The 18,785-nt window shown below is 40.7% G+C and overlaps 1 protein-coding gene across 1 annotated transcript in view; it reads right to left on the bottom strand.

The window, feature by feature from the left end:
• Positions 1 to 18,785, bottom strand: part of LOC138761496 (paxillin-like) — a 184,202-nt gene that overhangs the window by 17,790 nt on the left and 147,627 nt on the right. Inside the window, exons 8-10 of the mRNA XM_069933720.1 lie at positions 5,699 to 5,881; positions 4,741 to 4,914; positions 4,335 to 4,416 (exon numbers count right to left, since the gene is read on the bottom strand). Of these exons, the coding sequence (XP_069789821.1) occupies positions 4,335 to 4,416; positions 4,741 to 4,914; positions 5,699 to 5,881 (439 nt within the window). The remainder of the gene's footprint in view (positions 1 to 4,334; positions 4,417 to 4,740; positions 4,915 to 5,698; positions 5,882 to 18,785) is intronic.

Consider the following 18,785-nt stretch of genomic DNA (forward strand, 5'->3'; position numbering starts at 1 on the left):
AAAATAGTAATAATGATTTAAAAAATTACAGGCTGAGACTTACAGAAAATGCCTGTTTAAAAATTCCTATTTCTATCTGCAGAACTCTGCAAATATGATGCAAAATTTGTTCTCTGGTGCAACTATGGAAGATAAATAAATTCCAGCTACAGTGAACGAATAAAACTATCCTCAGTTCCCAACGTCCATGCTTCCCAATTATAACATATTCTTCAGCTGCTTCTCCCAATCTAAGGAATAGGATCTACATGGTTGTTTACTGTAATGATCTAAGGATTAAATGGTGCCGGACAATGCAAATTGTCAGGAGAGAATAAAACATGAAAGTCTACAGTAAAAACACAAAGCTGGAGAAACACAGCAGTGTACTTTATATAGCAAAGATAAAGATGCATAAGCAACACTTTGGGCCAAGCCCTTCATCAAGGAATGAGCAAAATGTAGGCAAGTGCCTGAATAAAATGGTGGTGGGGTAAGGGCAGGGGGACGGACACTGGTGAATAAGGGGAGAGAGGGTACAACAGCAAATGGGGAGGAGGTGAAATTGCTCTGTGAATAAAGGGAAGGGACGGAGAGCTGGAGGGATAGGGTAGAGAGGGGGAGTGGTCAAGCAAAACCAGAGAAGTCACTCTTAATGTCATCTGGTTGGAGAGGGCCCAGATGGAATATTAGGTGTTATGGGTGGCCTTGGCTTGGCCATGAATAGACATGTTGGCGTGAGAGTGTGTGGCAGAATTGAAATGATTGGCCAGTGGGTCATTGTTGTGGACTAAGGCAAAGGTGCTCAGCAAAGCGATCTCCCTGTCTGTGTCCAGTTGCTCAGATGTAGAGGAGATCACAACAGGAACACCAGATGCAGTAGATGACTCCTGGAGATTCACAAGTGAAGTGTTGCTTCATAGCAAAGGACTGTTTGGGGCCCTGAATGGTGGTGAGGGAGGAGGTGTGGGCACAAGTGTGGCACTTCCTGCAATCACAAGGGAAGGTGCCAAGGGGGTGATTAGCGGGAAGGGATGAGTGAACAAGGGAGCTTTTTTTAGATGTCACTTAGGGAAACTGCATCAGTCTGATTAAATCATAAATGAAAAAGTGAATTCATTCCATTGGTTCTTCATTTTCAGCATTATTGTGAATAGCAAATAATAAAGCTAATCCTCAATTATTTAATTGAAAAAAAAACCCTGCTCTAAATTTTTTATGAATGACTTGGATGAAGAAGAGGGGTGGTTCATTAAGTTTTTAGATGATACAGGTGTTGTATAGATGGTTGTTGTAGGTTACAACAGAATGCAGAGTTGGGAAGAGAAGTGGCAGGTGGAGTTCAATCTGGATAAGTGTGAAGTGATGCATTTTTGAAGGTTGAACTTAAAGGTGGAGTATGTGGTTAATGACACCATGTGGAGTAACAGGAGATCTTGGTGTCCAACTTCATGGATTCCTCAAGGTTAAGACGCATGAAGCTTTGGCCTTCATAAGTCGGGGGATTGAGTTCAAGAGCATGAGGTACTGCAGCAGCTCTATGAAACTCTTATTAGACCACACTTGGAGTATTGCGTTCAGTTCTGGCCGCCTCATCACTGGAAGGATGTGGAGGAAATTTACCAGGATTGGAGATTCCTGAATTGGAAAACATGTCTGATGAAGCAAGATTGACAGGACTAGGGCTTTTCTCCTTGGAGCGATGAAGAATGAGGTGATTTAATACGTTAATGAGGGATTTAAATAGGATGGGCAACCAGCACCATTTCCCTAGGGAAACAACAGCAAATATCAGAGGACAACTGCTTAGGGTGAGTGATGGGAAGTTCAGAGGTAAGTTATTTTACACAGAGAATGGTAGGGGCTTGGAATGAATTGATGGGCGTCACGGTAGAGGCTGGTACAATAGGGACATTTAAAAGACTCTTAGATAGGCATATGGATGGAAGAAAAATAGAGGGTTGTGGCTGTGAGGTATGGTAACATTTTCTTGTTGTAGAATAAGTTTACACAGGTCGACACACATTGTAGGCTGAAGGGCCTATACTTGTGCTGGCATAATACATGTTAAAAAAAAACATGCTCCAAGTAGGTTCTGTTATGGGCCTTGACTATTTTTTTGACTGAGGATCGGATTGAATTTACTGCTGGGGATTTGACAGCTGTAGTAGCGCTAAGCTGCCACGAGGGGACTTTGCCAGCTGTCAAAGAACTGAACTTGCTGTGGGGATCTGACAGCCACTAGGCGTTGTTATAGAGCTAAGCTGCCACTAGGGGACTTTGCCAGCTGTCAAAGCTCGGGAACCACGCACTAGACGACCATGGGCTCGCTGGAGAGCGAGCCTGCAGCTGCTAACCTCCCCACCAATGGGGAGGGCTGGAGGCAGTGCTGGGCAATTTAAAAACCCCAGTGCGCGAGTTTTGAGAGAGGTTAGTCAGTGGAATGTGCGGGATTGACCAGTGCTTTCCTTCCAAGGAAAAGAACTCGTGTGCAAGAAGGGCACTTGTGAACCCTAAAGTACAGTGACCAGGAGGTCATTGTGGAAATTCCTGGATAAAGGAAGTGAAGGGCAGTGGTAGCCCATTCGAACCCCAAGGCAGTCTTATGTTCCCCTGACAGACTTGACCTGACTGATGTGGGGGTTTTTGGTTTTTGGGGCATTTCAGCCTGGACTGTAATAGTCTGGGTTTTTCTCCCCCACATATGTTGTATAATAATCTGCTGTTGATATAGAGTTGCCATTAAGACTGGTGTATAGCTATTAAGTTTATTGAGTTAATTCCATTATTGTTAGTTAGGCTCATAAATTTTGTGTTAAAATTAACTCATTCATTTGTGTACCTTCTAACTGCTGCTGGGGAGTGCAACATAAATTGGGGATTCGTCCAGGATTGTCACCAAATTTGGGAGCTTATTTGTGAATGTGCACAGAATTTGGAACTCGGTCCATGACTACATTTTGATTGATTGGCTAAATTCCTTCTGCAAGCTCATTACGAGGCTTGTGTGTGTGTGGAAAAAGCAGCAGCAATGGAGGTGCAGAAATTTCTGGTATTTCCTGTACTTTTTATTTCAATTTTCAGCAGTTTTGGGATTTTTCACTCTTGAGGGGGGGGCGGGGGAGAGAAGAGAAACACCTTTAAAGTAATGAGTTGGCAAAAAAAAAAACCTGGTGTATTTGGAGAAGGAAGAGGTCTTCTGTTGCCTGCTAAATTGCCCGATTTTGCTAGTTGCCTGCCCTTGGATTATGGTCTTTATATACAGCAAGCCCAAGTACTATCTACTCCTGGGAGACCAATGCCTGCTGATTGAAAAAAAAACATGGAACAGATATTCATTCGGTTAAATGCAAGATCAAGCAGATATAACCAATAAGAGCAAGAAAAAATGCAGAGAATGGAGAAAGGAAGATTAAAATCAATATTTCTTTAAAATATTTCTTTTCCAATTTTAGTTAAGCAGGTAAACTACTTTTATGTCACTCAATGACAAAAGCCTATGGATCATGTTTCTACGAACAAAATCAAAAGTTTCAGAACAATTGGCATAATTTCCTTATCATGAATTTGTTCAATGATTTAGATAGTTGGCATGGTCAGGTTGGGTCACAAGGGACTATAACTGCATGAGTTCAGATCAAGTCTGCGGAGGCAAGGTCTTCCATGCACAGAATCCTTATCCTCTTTCCAATTCAGGCTCAGCTCCTTTAAGACTATTCTGAATTTTTTCATCACATATTATGAATCAAAACCATTCCCAATGATGCAGATGATCCATTGAAAATGTTCTACCAGCTTTGTTCAGCAATTCTTACAAGTTCATATGCTTGGAATGAGATCAATCACATCAACCATAAAATAAAAATTAGGAATTTTATATGAACAAAACATCTGATTGTGGGTATTGGTTCTATTTAGCTGCATTTACTTAGGAAAAACTCATAACTAGCAAGATTAAATGTCACAACATTGAACAGACAGGGAGCCAATGTGATGAGATGATCGAATGTGTGGTTGAAATACTTGGTCATGATGGACAAAAATCTACATAATGCATGATCACACACAAGTTATGTTTCCAGAAGGTTTTTCTTGTTCAAAACACAGTAGAGAGGTTAAAAATTGACCAGTCCAGATAGCCAAGGCAGTACAATATATTTAATGGTAATTTTAGACCAAATCTCGTAACCGCTGCCTGGTTTGGTCAATACTGAGAATGGTTAGCACTGCAATAGGATGTAAAGCATCATTCTGGAATGCCTCTTATTTTTAGTAATTTATTGTACAATTCCGAAAGACAAAATCTGGTTTGGGCAAACTGCACAAGGAACTGAGTGTCAGAAATAGCATCATACCATCTGGTCCAAAAAAAGCACCACACTGGGCACAGAAGAAATGTTCAGGGTGCCACGTTCTATCCAGTGCAGTCACCACTTTCTGCAAACAAGAGTACAAGATTAGAGAATTAGTGAAAAATGAAACACTGCATACCCAGGGATGTAATATTACAGTTATAATTCTGTACGCAGGTAGCTCAAGTGCAGCTCAACAATATTGGCATGCAAGAAATACCACAGGATCACTAAATTCTCCTTCCCAATAACTTTAGGTCTTAACGTAATCTATTTCTATTAACAAAGAATGGTCTAAGAAACGTTCCCAGAGGAGACAATATTTTATTGTTTATATAAAACTTTAACTTTTCACCAACAATAGTATCCTGTTTTTAATCCATGCTGTGCAGATATTGGAGATACTCACATCCAAAATGGGTCCATTACAATAGTAACAGCGAGGGGAGAATAAATTGTGGTAGTCCTTCTCACAGTATGGCTGTCCATCGCGTTCAAAGAAATTCCGAGAGCCAATCTCTTCTTGGCAATGGGTGCACACAAAGTGCTCTGGGTGCCAAGTACGACCCATTGCAGTAACAACCTAACAGAAAATAAGCTCACTTTAAAATTTATAAAAGATGAGAACGAGCACACAATCCCAAGGTAAAAACACAACATTCTGCAGATACTGTGGTCAAAGAGAGAACAATGATGGAGAAACTCAGCAGGTCAAGGCATCTTAATGAAGGGCTTAAGCCCAAAATATTAGTTATGTCTCTTTATCTTTGCTATATAACGTGCACTGTTTGACCTACCGAGTTTCTCCAGTGTTGTGATTTTATAATGCACAAACCCACTTAATTAAATAACAGCATAAATCCCTCTACAATTATACAATAAAGCTTTTTAATCAAGGGTATATGATAACACTGGAAATATTTATACAACATATATCTTGAAGAAGTAGAAGTTTTCTCAGAAGATGGAATGCTAAACTTGCAAGTGACATTGTAACAAGGAAAATGGGGAACTGAATGTGATTTCTTCAAATGGCTTCCTTCGGTCATAAGGAAATGCGAGAAGTACAGGAAAAATCTTACTGATGAACAATGTCCAAAACAGGTTTGCTTATAGCAGTACTATTATCAACAACTGCATTGTATTGTCACCATAACCCATGAAACATACTGGAACAAACATCTATTGGCTTTCATTCCTTTGTTTAAGTAAAAAGATGCTTCACAACTTTGAACAGTGTTGCAAATTAGAACAAGATTGTAACCATGAAATTGGAAAACTATAAGCTCCCAACTATAAGTTATGCAGACAATTTCCATTGACATCTGAAGACAAACAAGGTCGTTGTAAGTCTAGATAGTTCTCACCTGTCCAGCTATGGGTTTCTTGCATGCAGCACACACTCCTTTTGCTACAGTTGCAACTCCCAACTTATTCAGCCCCACATGTAGTTCATCCAACATATTGTCCAGTTGGCTTCCAGCTTTCTGAGGAACTGCTACAGATGTAGGACCACCTTGCTTTCCTTTCAACCCAGACTGGGTCATCATCTATCAATCAGCAAAAGAAAAATGCGGTCAAATTAAATACTCAACAATTTACAGAATTGCGACTAACTTAAGCCAAAGGGGCACGTACTTTACTGATATACAATACCTTAAAAGTTTCATTTGTTTTTTAACTCTAGATACAACACCATCTGCAAAAAGTAGTTTGAATTCTAAAGCATTAGTAATAGGATATTACAGCACACAGAGTAAAGGACCTTTGGCCCACGATGTGCCGACCAGTAGAAACCATCTCAACAAATTAAACCTTCCCGACCTCGCATCCATAACCTTCTATTTTTTCCTGTATCCATGTGCCTAGGAGTCTTTTAGGAGTCCCCATAGTACCAGCCTCCACCACAACCTGTGGCGATGCTTTCCAAGCCCCCACTACTCTGTGTTTAAAAAAAATGCATACCCCAGCCATCTCCCCTAAACTTTCCTCCCCTCACCTTGTACAGATATCTTCTGGTATTTGTTACTCTTGCCCCAAGAAAAGGTTGCTGGCCGTCCACCCTGTCTATGCCTCTCATAATCCTGTAGACCTCAATTAAGTCGCCCAAAGAGAAAAGCCCTGTCTCTGCCAACGTATAGCAATCCAGGCATCATCCAAATAAATCTCTCTGCACCCTCACCATAGCTTCCACATCTTTCCTGCAATGAGGCAACCAGAACTGAACACAATATTATAAGTGTGCTCTAACCAGAGCTTCTTATTAAATATGGTTAATCTGCACGTAATCAAATGTTGCCTCTCCTTCTAAGATTTATGTATCTATAATCAGTAATAAATATACAAAAAGGATATTTATTGAAGACAAGCTTTACAAATCCATAAAACATCACCTGATGTTGAATACAGAAGGACCTCACTACGTTCTCCAATCAATAGCAGCAATCTATCAAGGTTGATCTACAACTGAAGCCTACTTTAACATCAATCAATCACAATGTGCTTTTAGTGCCTTGGCAAATCTTAATTTTGCTGAGTACCCAGATGTCAGACATGTATACAGAAACATGTATACCATCTCAAAAATATTTGATCTGTTGAAATAAATATGTTGGATGTGTGGTCCTCTTCCCTTCAAATTATCTAACTCAATGATATTTCAATGGAAACAAACAGAAAATATGTTCTGGTCTGCTTCGAATGTTGGTGAAAATAAGCAATTAACATCATTGAATGGACAGGCAAAGCAGCAGTTATTACCACGCGTCAGCTTAAAACAAGATATTCTTTCAACTAATAGTAGTTGGCGACCTCTGGCTGTTAAACAACATTTCAAAAACAATCCCTCAGCAAAAACAAAACTAAATGAACTTTGCAAACCAACATTTATGACAAATCCACAGATTTTACAAAAGCTAAAAGTCACAAGAGTTTCAATTTAAAAGACAAGTATCAAATGGTCAAATCTTTGATCTATATGTAGTTCAAGTTTATTATCATTTGATTGTTCCTACAATCCGACGAAAGTGTTCTCCAGTCCTTTGTCCAAAAACATGCAAAGATACACACTGACAAAACGCACATACAAACGATGCATGTGCAGTATATATATATATATATATATATATATATGCATTTATTTAAAAAAAATCAATATTGTTAAATAACTAGTAGAATCTTGGAGGGTTTGTAAGAGCAGTTCATCAATTGTTCAGCATTCTCACTGCTCAGGAGAAGAAGCCGTTTCTCAGCCTGGTGATTCTGGCTCTGATACTCCTGTATCTCTTTCCTGACGGGATAGCTGGAAGATATTGCTTGTGGGGTGATAGTGGTCCTCGATTATTTTTTTTTTGAGCTCTCTTTAAACAACGATCCTAGTGGATCACGTCAAGGAGCTGGGGGTGGGGTGGGGGGGAGGGCTAAAGTGAAGGGAGACTCCTGTGATCTTCTCTGCCACTCTTATAGTCTTGTGGATTGACCTTGATTCAATGCTCTTCCACAACAGTACCAGGCTATGATGCAGCCAGCATGCTCTCATTGGAGTGTCTTCTCTGTAGTGCATCTCATCATCGTTGATGCTGAAGCCAATTACTATCACGTCATCTGCCAACTTGATGGCACTGTTGGAGCTGGATCTGGTGTTGGCAGTCATGGGTCAAGTAGCTAAGAACACAGCCCTGAGGTGTGTCAGCGCTCAGCGTAATGGTGGTCAACGTTCTGATGATGACCTGGACAGACTGTAGTCTTTCCGTTAGGAACTCCAGAATCCAGTTACAGAGAGGGGTGTTGCATCCCAGCGAGGACAGCTTCTCCACCAGCCTCTGGAGAATGATCATATTAAATGCTGAGCTGAACTCAATGTACAGCAGCCTTCTCCAGGCATCATTCTCCAGGTGGGTCAGGAGAGTTGAGGGACAAGACTATAACATCATCAGTGGAACAGTTCGTTTGTAGGTGAATTGAAATGGGTCCAGTATCTCTGGAGAGTGTGCTTTGATGTGTTCCATCACCAGATGCTCACAGCATTTCATACTGGTGGAGGTCAATGCCACTGGGTGGTAGTTATTGAGGACTGTTAATGTTGTCCTCTTTGGTACCGGGATGATGGGACCCGTTTTGAAACCAGTGGGAATTATGGACTGCTGCAGTGACGTGTTGATCCACAAGGACCTCCATCAGTTAGCCCGCACAGTGCTTCAGCTCCTGATTAGGTCCCACTGCCCTGTCTAAGTTCACCTGGATAGGGTTCTTCTCACTTCAGCTGTGGCAATGCAGGGGGCCAGTTCATTGGGGATGATAATGTAGATAATGAATGAGTAAATGATTGAACATCTTATCACTGATGCAAGTGGCAGGGAGAAATCAAAAGGAAATACTTCTACCACTTCCTCAGCTGGAAAGGTATAATTTCAGTTGTTCAAGTTTTAAACCATTAAATTTTTGGTATGTGGCATTATTTTTAAATGGTGCCATTCATGATGCATCTTGGGATACGTGCAACTCTCAGTAGGCTTCCTGTGTTGTATTGCTAACCATGCTGAGATTCAGTAGCATTTTTGCTTCCCATCAAATGATTTAGAGCAGTGGTTTTCAACCTTTTTCTTTCCACTCACATCCCACTTTAAGTAATCCCTATGCCATCGGTGTTCTGTGATTAGTAAGGGATTACGTAAGGTGGGATATGTGTGGAAAGAAAAAAATTTGAAGACCACTGTTTTAATTGTACCTAATTGACTTGTCATGTGCACAGTTTCATAACTCCAAAGGAAATGGGCCAATGACAATTTTTCTCAGCAAAATATTTCAGTAACAATGGGGTCTCGAGCAGTGATTCTCAACCTTTCCTTCCCACCCACATCTCACCTTAAGCAATCCCTTACTAATCACAGAGCACTGATGGTATAGAGATTACTTAAAGTGGGATGTGAGTGTTAAGATAAAGTTTGAAAACCACTGCTCTAGAGCAAACAAAGGACCTCTGATGACATTTCTACCTCATTAAACAGTTATTTCAACCTCTCTCCATTCTTACTAAGCTGGTCACTTTCTATTTATCCAAATTGAACCTCTGATATGAAATAAGCCATTTTGGAGGAAGCCACAGGTGCTACCTTTCATTTCTCCTACCTTGGTAATGTAGTATTTTAGCATTAGGTTGAATTGCCTTCAAGATAGATAATATTAAGACTGACGTGCCTGATAAAATGCCGAATGACAATTTTTTTTCGTGATATCAAACATATTTTAAAAATAAAGCATCAATTTTCGTAGGATGATAGCTCCACAGAAAGGGACAACAGCTTTATATGCAATTCCTTTTTATCTCACAATATATGTAGGTTAAAAATATGGAATATGGCAAGATCGAAATAAAAACTCCTTATCCAAAACGTTGGATATGTTTTGCCTTCCATGGATGCTGGCTGATTTGGTGGGCTCCCCTAGAGCTCAGTTGTATCTGACAAGCCAAGGCCTACACAGAGCTGAAAATCTGAAATAAAAACAAAGACTCTGCGTGTCACTCAGCATCTGTGGAAGGAGAAGCACACTCCATGGAAACTATCTGCAGATAAGGTGTAACTGTAAAGGTTCCATTATTGTCACGCATTACTACATTTAGAATGTAACATATATGAAATTCTTTAACTTTGTCTATCGTAAAGCAGACAGAGTCACTACTTTGCCCAGAGCCCCTCACAGAAACCTACAGCACCTGGTGTTCCTGGACAGTCTCCTCTCCAAGTACTGAGCCTGTTTAGCTTCCGAGATCAGACAATCCCAGATGTATTCAGGCTGTTCATAGCAAAGTAACGTCATAATTGTGAGAGAGTTTAATCTTGAAATAAATGGGGCAAAGCAAACAAGTTTTGAAAAAAAGTGCATTTGAAATAGTTCCCGAGAACATTAGGTGCGAGCTCAAGTAGAGTACAGACTATTTCAGACTTCATCAAGCAAACTGAAACACGATTAATTGTTAATTTCATCAAGAAGGATCTTATGAAGAAAGGTAGTTGTAGCATTTCATATTCAAATCTAGAGTGACACGTAAGTTCAAACATGGAGCTCTGACTAACTGAAGACAAATAACACATCTTTGAGCAGTAAGTTGGCAAAGGCAGATGTTATATACAGTGAAAACCTGGGATTATTTTATGCTGGAGCATGAACAATGCAAGACTGTAAGAGCTGCATCACACTTGAGTGGTGAGCATGCTCAGTGCGACATTGTATCAATACATGACCAGTATCTGATGTGAGTAAAGATTTGTGCTTCTAAATTTACAAGCTTTTCTTAGTGTTTATTAAGACCTCCGATGGTACAACTGAGGACATAACATGGTGGCAGCGGTTGGATTGATAGAAACTCACACCATAATCGAAAAAAATCCCTAGGAACCAAAATAAACACGAAGAGAAGGAAACAAAGAAAAAGCAGCATTACCTGACTACCAGTGATGGAGAAGAAAATGGCCGCAGCAGCATCATTACACCCAGTAATGGAGATGGAAACCGACGACATCATAGAGGTTTTCAAAAAGTTCAGGCAGAAGTGCATCCTGGCATTCAAAAGTCTCCTCAAGGGAATCACACCAGAGGAAAGGGTTAGTAACATCCTTTTTTGGATGGTGGAGCAAGGACTAAACCTGTTTAATAGCTGGGAGCTGGCTAATGTGGAAGAAAATAACCCAGAAAGGATGTTTGAAAAATTTTCCTCTCATCTGGAACCGAAATCCAACCAGAGAATAAAGCGATAGGGAGTTCCAGGGATTAAAACAAGAGCCTGATGAGTCAGTAGATAATTTCCTCACAAGGCTAAAGAACATGGCAGCAAAATGCAAGTTCAAAGAAATAGAGGAGAGAATTATCGACCAACTAATCTGGGGAAGGGCTCATCTTGAAGGGCAGAAAGCTCTCATAGGAAAAGACAGCTTGAAACTAGCAGATGCCAGAGACGCAGCAAGGAGGCAAATGCAATCACTGTCCGTGCAGGCTAACGCAGCACACTGATAGAAGGATCGATGCCATAAAGCGCACACAAAGAAAGTCACAGACATCCGAGAACTGCAGGAGGTGCGGCAGAATACACCCCTTCGATGACTGCAACAAATGTCCTGTGTATGGTTCAAAGCGCAGGACCTGTGGAAAGGTCAATCACTGGGAAAAGATGTGCAAGTCTGACATGAAAAGAGAGAGAAACCAAGAATACAGAAGGAAAGTGCACCATGTCGAGGGAAGCGACAGTAGTGACTCTGACTCATTGACACTCGGCATCGAAACAATACTCCTCCATGTGATGTCCAAGAAAGGGAAGGGAGAAAAAAATGAATTGCACACCACAATCCAAGTTAAAAGATCAGAAACAAACCAACAACATTCAACTTGAAAATAAAGTTGGATACTGGATCACAAATTAGACTGTACCACCAGATGTTCCCCGAGCAAATAAAGAATGGGTACCCAGAGGAAGGCACACTAGAAGCTGCAAATGTCACGCTCACAGCCGATGGTGGCCCCGTGATTAAACAACTAGGAAAAGTCCAAATAAAAGGCAGACATTAAGGAAAGAGCATCATATGCACATTCTTTATGGTGGACACCGACGGACCAGCAATCCTAGGCCTGAATAGTTGTCAGAAATTGCATCTAATCTCTGTAAACAATGAGATCAGGGAGAAGAAAATGTCCAAGAGGATCAATGGCGACACTCCGCTTGAGCAACGCCCTCCGATCACAAATAAGGCCAAGCTTGTGGACATGTACCCTGAATGCTTTGATGACACAGTCGGGTGCTTTGGGAACTTTGAACACCACATTACTATAGACCCAAAATACAAACCAATAATCCATGTTCCATGGAAGGTGCCAATCGAGCTGAAACAATAACTAAAGCAGGAGCTGGAAGAAATGGAAGAAAAACGAGTAATAGCAAAAGTAGTGGAGCCAACTGACTGGGTAAATTCTATAGCAGTAAAAGAAAAACCAAATGGCCACCTAAGAATATGTCTGAACCTCAAAGACTTAAACCAAGCAATCAAAAGAGGGTACTATCCAATACCAATGCTGGAAGACATCACTTCTGAACTAGCGGGATCCAAAATCTTCAGTAAGATAGATGCCAAGAATGGGTATTGGAATGTGAAGCTGGATGAAGAATCAACACTGCTCACAACATTCAACACTCCATTTGGCCAGTACAAGTTCCTGCACCTACCTTTTGGCCTAAAGGTGAGCCAAGACATCTTCCAGCAAAAGACAGATAAGACCTACAGGGGATGCAAGGGGGCTGTCGGCAGCGCAGATGACATTCAGATCTTTGGTAGAGATGGGAAAACCCACGATCTCCACGTACATGAGAACAAAAGGAGCCGGCATCAAACTCAATGCAGAGAAATGCATCATTAAGGTGGAGGAGTGCCAGTTCTTCGGAATGGTGGACACACCTGAAGGGGTCAGGCCAAGCCCAGAGAAAGTAACAGCCAATGCTGAAATGGAACATCCAAAGGACATAAAAGAACTAAGAAGCTTCCTCCACCTGGTCCAATATGTAGCCAACCTCAGAGAGTTGCTGAAAGAGGATGTGGAGTTTCAGAGGTCACCAGCAAGATTTCGACAAGCTTAAGGAAGTGGTCTGCAGAAAAGTAGAACTGAGCTGCTATGACAGAAAAAACTGTCACATTACAAATAGATGCTTCCATCAGAAGCCTTGAGGCAGCATTGGTGCAGGAAGGAAAACCGATAGCCTTTGCCTCAAAAGACCTGATAACGGCAGAGACGCCAATATGCCAATATTGAAAGGGAGCTGTCGGCAGTCGTATATGGATGCGAAAAATTCCACAAATTCCTCTGTGGGAGACAGTTTGTGGTAGAGAGTGATCATCACCCACTGGAACACATCCAGAAGAAGCTAAGCAAGGCACCAGCCAGACTACAGAGGCTACTCCACTGCCTCCAATGGTACGACTTTACCTTGAAGTATAGGCCAGGGAAGGAAATGGCGCTTGCTGATGCTTTGTCATGTCTTTCCCCAAATGACAAAAATGAAATGAAAGACATGGAGATCAAGATACATCACCTCATCAGGGTAACCAGTAACAAACTAAACCTGAGTAAAGAAGAAACTGCAAAAGATGAAATGCTACAGCTGCTCTCCCAACAAGTGATACAGAGATAGCCAGAAAGGATAAAACAGGTACAGCCTCCAAAACGTCAGTATTGGTCTGTCAGGGACAACATATCCCTGGAGAACGGTATACTGCTGGCAGGGTCTCGGCTGATAATACCAGAGACAATGAAAAAAGAAAGTCTCCAGAAAATGCGCCAAGGCCACATGGGAATGGAGAAGTGCAAACTTAGAGCAAAGTCAGCAGTTTACTGAATAGGCATGTATAAGGACCGGAAACATGGTGGATACATGCCTGGCATGCCAGAAATATACAACAAAAGGAAGAGATGATACCCGTGGAAATACCCACCAGTGGGAGCAGACCTGTTCACAGAAAACCAAGAATGGTATCTGATTGTGTCCTGCTCCTACTCCAAATTCCCCTTCATCAGGAAAGTGAAGGACTGAAAGCATCAATCATCACTGCTGCAGTACGTGCACTCTTCACAGAACAGGGTGATAATGGGGCCCAATTCACATCGCATGAATTCAGAGAACTAGCTGCAGAATATGGGTTGACCATCACTACTTCATCACCACATTACCCCAAGGGCCATGGATTAATTGAGAGGCATTTACAGACAATTAAACACACACTCACAAAGTGTCGAGAGACAAAGGAAGATCCCTACCTTGCTCTTCCGTCACTGCGAACAACACCCTTGGCGGCTGACTTGAAATACCCGGCACCCCAACCAACAACACCGTAACGACTGAACAGCAAGCAACAGGAGAAACGAGGCAAACAACACCACCACCCACAAGGGTACTACACCACCAAACCAAACAGATGCAACAAGGTCTACGAGGTGGAGAAGCAACATCCTACCACCAGTGTGATTCCACTGAAAAGAATATATGCAATTGTGTAATTAGAATAATTAATTCTTAATGGCAATTCCAAGTAAAGAAGTAACAATTTATTTTTAAGAAATTTTAAATCTTAATAAATCTTTTAATTTTTTTTTTAAAAGAAGGTGGGATGTTATATACAGAGGAAACTTGGAACTATTTTATGCTGGAGCATGAACGCTGCAAGACTGTAAGAGCCGCATCACACTTGAGTGGTGAGCATGCTCAGTGCGACAGTGTACCAATACATGACCAGTACTTGATGTGAGTAAGAATTGTGCTTCTAAATTTACAAGCTTTTCTTAGTGTTTATTAAGACCTCCGATGGTACATCCGAGGACATAACAGCAGATTTGAAAAGTAGAGTGAAAATGACAGTGGATAAACTGTGGCAGACAATTAAATATTTTACAAAAAGCATACACACCATAGAGAAAAAAATGTCAACTAAAGAATTTAAGATTTTTTGAAGAGACTTATAAAGTTGCAAAAAATAGTAACTGGCTTGAGAAAAGACTGAAGTTTAGAAACCGAAACAAAAGCTGAGACAAAGAAAGATGAAGAAAACAGTGACAAAAAGTACAAAAACACACTGTAAGACTTCAACATGAACATTAAAAAGCCAGAGTAGCAATGTCAAATGAATCCCTTGCTAGATTAATTAAGGAAATTAATACTGTAGTGGGGAATAAGAAAATGGCTGAGACTTGAACAGTATCTTGCACCAGCCTTCACGGGAGATATAAAAAACATACTGCAAATTATAAGTAATGGGAAAATGGGAAAGTAAAACAAACCACATCAATAAAAAGAACGAGATAATCAAATGGGACTAAAGGTTGATAAAGCAGTTGGACCTTCTGACCTGTACACGAGGCTACTGAAGAAAATAATAGATGATTGTGATCTTCCAGCATTCCAAAAAAGCTAAAAAGATCAGAGCAAAGCAGTAAATACAAATATAAGAAGGGGAGAGAGAAAATGTGAAACTACATGCCAGTTCAATTAGTTGCAGGGAAAATACTGGAATCCATTTTTTTTCTATTTAATTTTTAATTTTTAGGCAGAAATAACAAAATACTTCTAAAAGTATATAAGGCAGAAACAACATGGTTTTATTATAGAGGAAACACATATCACAAATTTATTCAATTGCTTTGAGAATATAATTAGCAGGAAAGATAAAGTCCAGCCAGTGAATATACTTCAAGTTTCTGAAGGATATCTGATAAGATACAATTCATCAAATTATTATACAAGATACAGGTTCATGATAACACAAGGGTAGATCACTACTGAGCAAGACAGAAATCAGCAGGACACACAGATGACCTTTACGCTAGCAAGCAGTGACTAATATGCCTCAGGAATCTTTACCAGGGCCTTGGATGAAGGAGTGATGCATCCAAATCAGGCAGCATTTATGGAGATAAATGCTGTTAACATCTCAGTTGATGACTACTGTTAGGTCTGCTTTGTTCATGAATGAGTGAGTCAAACACCAGACTGAGTCGAAATCAAGGTTCTTTGTTCTTTATTGCCGGATTGTAACACTTGCAACTAACAGTGTTAGTTGGAGAAGGCGCATTCTACCGTTATCAGCAAGTGGTGTTTTTTATATACCTTAGGATACGTACTTAGTAAATTATCATACCATGACATTGTCCAATGAATAAACTGTTGCTATCCTTCTCTGCTAGTTTCTTGCACATCAATTTGTCATCCCCACTCTTATCTTGAGAGTACAAGGTCACAACTGCATCTTGTTACGGCCCAGCACTGGGTGACTCCTTCTACATTCCCAGCAATGTTAACCTAGAAAGTCGATTCTACTTCTCTCTATAGATTCTGTCCGATCTGCTTAGTATTTGCAGCATTTCTTTTATATTTCTGATTGCTTTTTAATTTTTTTTTGCTTTTTGATGTGTCGAATATACCCCAGTTTGATGTCAAAAATTCTGCAAAAGGTAGAGAGGCAAAAAAAATGGCAAATGGTGTGCAACAAGTGGAAAGGGTGAAGTTACTCATTTTGGCAAGATTAATTTTTAAAAAACACAGTATTACTCAAGTGGCATGCGATTTTTAAATGTCAGTTGTCAGAAAAATCCAGGTTTATATTTTCTGGAATGAGCAGTGATTTCGTGAAACAAATGATTTTGATGGAACATTTTTGAATGGGTTGTGAAAGGATATTTCCTTTGGTGAACCCTCTAAAATCAGGTCGTATGGTTTCAGGCTTAGTGTTGATTCTCAAAGGGCTGCAAACCTTTGGAATTTTCTGCTACAGAGTGCTGTGGAATTCAATTGGTTCAGCATGTTCAAGAGGCAAAAAGATTTTCTGGCCTATAGGGAATTGAGTTTTGTGGAAAAGGTGCAGGAAAGTGGAATTGAGATTAAAGATCAGATCAGCCATGAACTGCAAAGCAGGTTTAAGGGCCAACTGCTGCACTCTTTACTTTCCTTCATTCTTTTACAAAACAATGATTAAAATATAATTTAACATCAGAATCCAAGCTTTCCCACTACAACCAAACCAAATACTTTGAATGAGGTTACTTGGAGGTGAACAAATATATTATGTGCCGCTTAACAGCCACAATACGTTCTGTGAAATTGGGCATATGCAATGTGGACGTTGTGTGAACAACCATGTTACATACTTAGCAAAGCTATATGGGATACTGTAGTGTACCTGTAAACATCAGGGACTGACACGGGGCTGTGGGATCAGTGTGGGGACCGACACGGGGCTGTGGGATCAGTGTGGGGACTGACACGGGGCTGTGGGATCAGTGTGGGGACCGACACGGGGCTGTGGGATCAGTGTGGGGACCGACACGGGGCTGTGGGATCAGTGTGGGGACCGACACGGGGCTGTGGGGAGAAAGCGGGGCAGTGGGATTAGTTTGGAGTTGCTTGTGGTAACTGAATAATTATGAGACCACAAACGTATATGCAGTTGGACATTGCCCAAACAGATGTTAAGCAGTGTATACCTGTAAAAGCTTAATTATCATTCATTTAGTTGACAACCAAACAAGCAGTCCAAATTTTTCCCCCAAATATACAGTATTAACAATTGTGAAGAAAGAAAACTGACATATTAATTACACTTACACAAGTGTAGCAATTTTTTTTCCCAAGTCATCCAACAGAACATAAGGGCTTTTACATGCTTTTTCCAATTTGAAATATCTGTTCATTCATATATACACACATTTGGCTGGTTTTTTGCTGTCTATACCAGCCATTCTCAACAGGGGCTATACAGCCCTCTGGAGGACACAGCACATTTAAAGTGGAGGGGAGCATGGACTGAAATCATAAATTATTTTTTATGTAGTCGATATGGGTAATGTTCAGAAGAAACCAACTAAACAACTTCTTCACATGGTGGGGGGGGGGGGGGCGGGGGGGCATAAACTTTGAACAGAGTCCCAAGAGGGCCAGAAACAAAAAAGGTTCAGAATGGCTGGTCTATACAATGAAGGAGGAAGTGGGCACAGATCAGGGGGGAGGGCAAACATCTACCAATTCCAGATGATCTCCTTAATGGAATGGGAACACACCAGTTCAGCAGCAAGGCCTGGGCTAACTGGCTAAAAATGGATCAACAGGAGCGACAAATATAATAAAACAGACTGAAAAAGGATAAAAAGAAAACAATGGAAACAAAAAAAAATCAAACATGCAAAACATACTGAAGGGACATTGACAACAGATGGAAATTTTATAGTGTTGGCCTAATTTATCTCTGAATTATCTGACTGTAATTTAAAAAAAAGTGTGATTTTGGGATGCTGGCCTTTATAAATCATAGCATAGAATATAGGAGTTGGGAGGTGATGTTGAAACTGTTTAAGGCATTGGTGAGGCCAAGTTTGGAATATTGTGTGCAGTTCTGGTCTCCAAATTATAGGAAGGATATAAATAAGGTTGAGAGGGTGCAAAGAAGGTTTACAAAAATGTTGCCTGGATTGCAGTATCTTGAATACGGAGAAAGATTGAGTAGACTGGGACTTTAGTCATTGGAGTGTAGAAGGTTGAGAGGGGATTTGATAGAGGTATTTAAAATTATGAAGGGAATAGATAAGAGTAGATGTGAAAAGGCTCTTTCCCCTGAGGGTAGGTGCGATTGAAACAAGTGGTCATAAGTTAAGGGTTATAAACTTTAGGAATAATATAAGAGGATGTTTCGTCACTCAGAGAGTGGTGGCTGAGTGGAATGACCTTCCGGAAGAGGTAGTTGCGGCAGGGTCAATTCTGTCATTTAAGAGGAGGTTAGATGAGTACATGGATGATAGGGAGTTGGAGGGTTATGGACATGGGAGTGGGTAGGTGGAACTAGTGGAGTTTCACGTAAATTGGTGCGGACTAGAAGGGCCGATATGGCTTGTTTCTGTACTGTAAATTGTTATATGGTTATTAACCTTAATTAT

Source organism: Narcine bancroftii, chromosome 4 (assembly GCF_036971445.1).
Source record: "Narcine bancroftii isolate sNarBan1 chromosome 4, sNarBan1.hap1, whole genome shotgun sequence".
Taxonomy (NCBI): Eukaryota; Metazoa; Chordata; class Chondrichthyes; order Torpediniformes; family Narcinidae; genus Narcine; species Narcine bancroftii.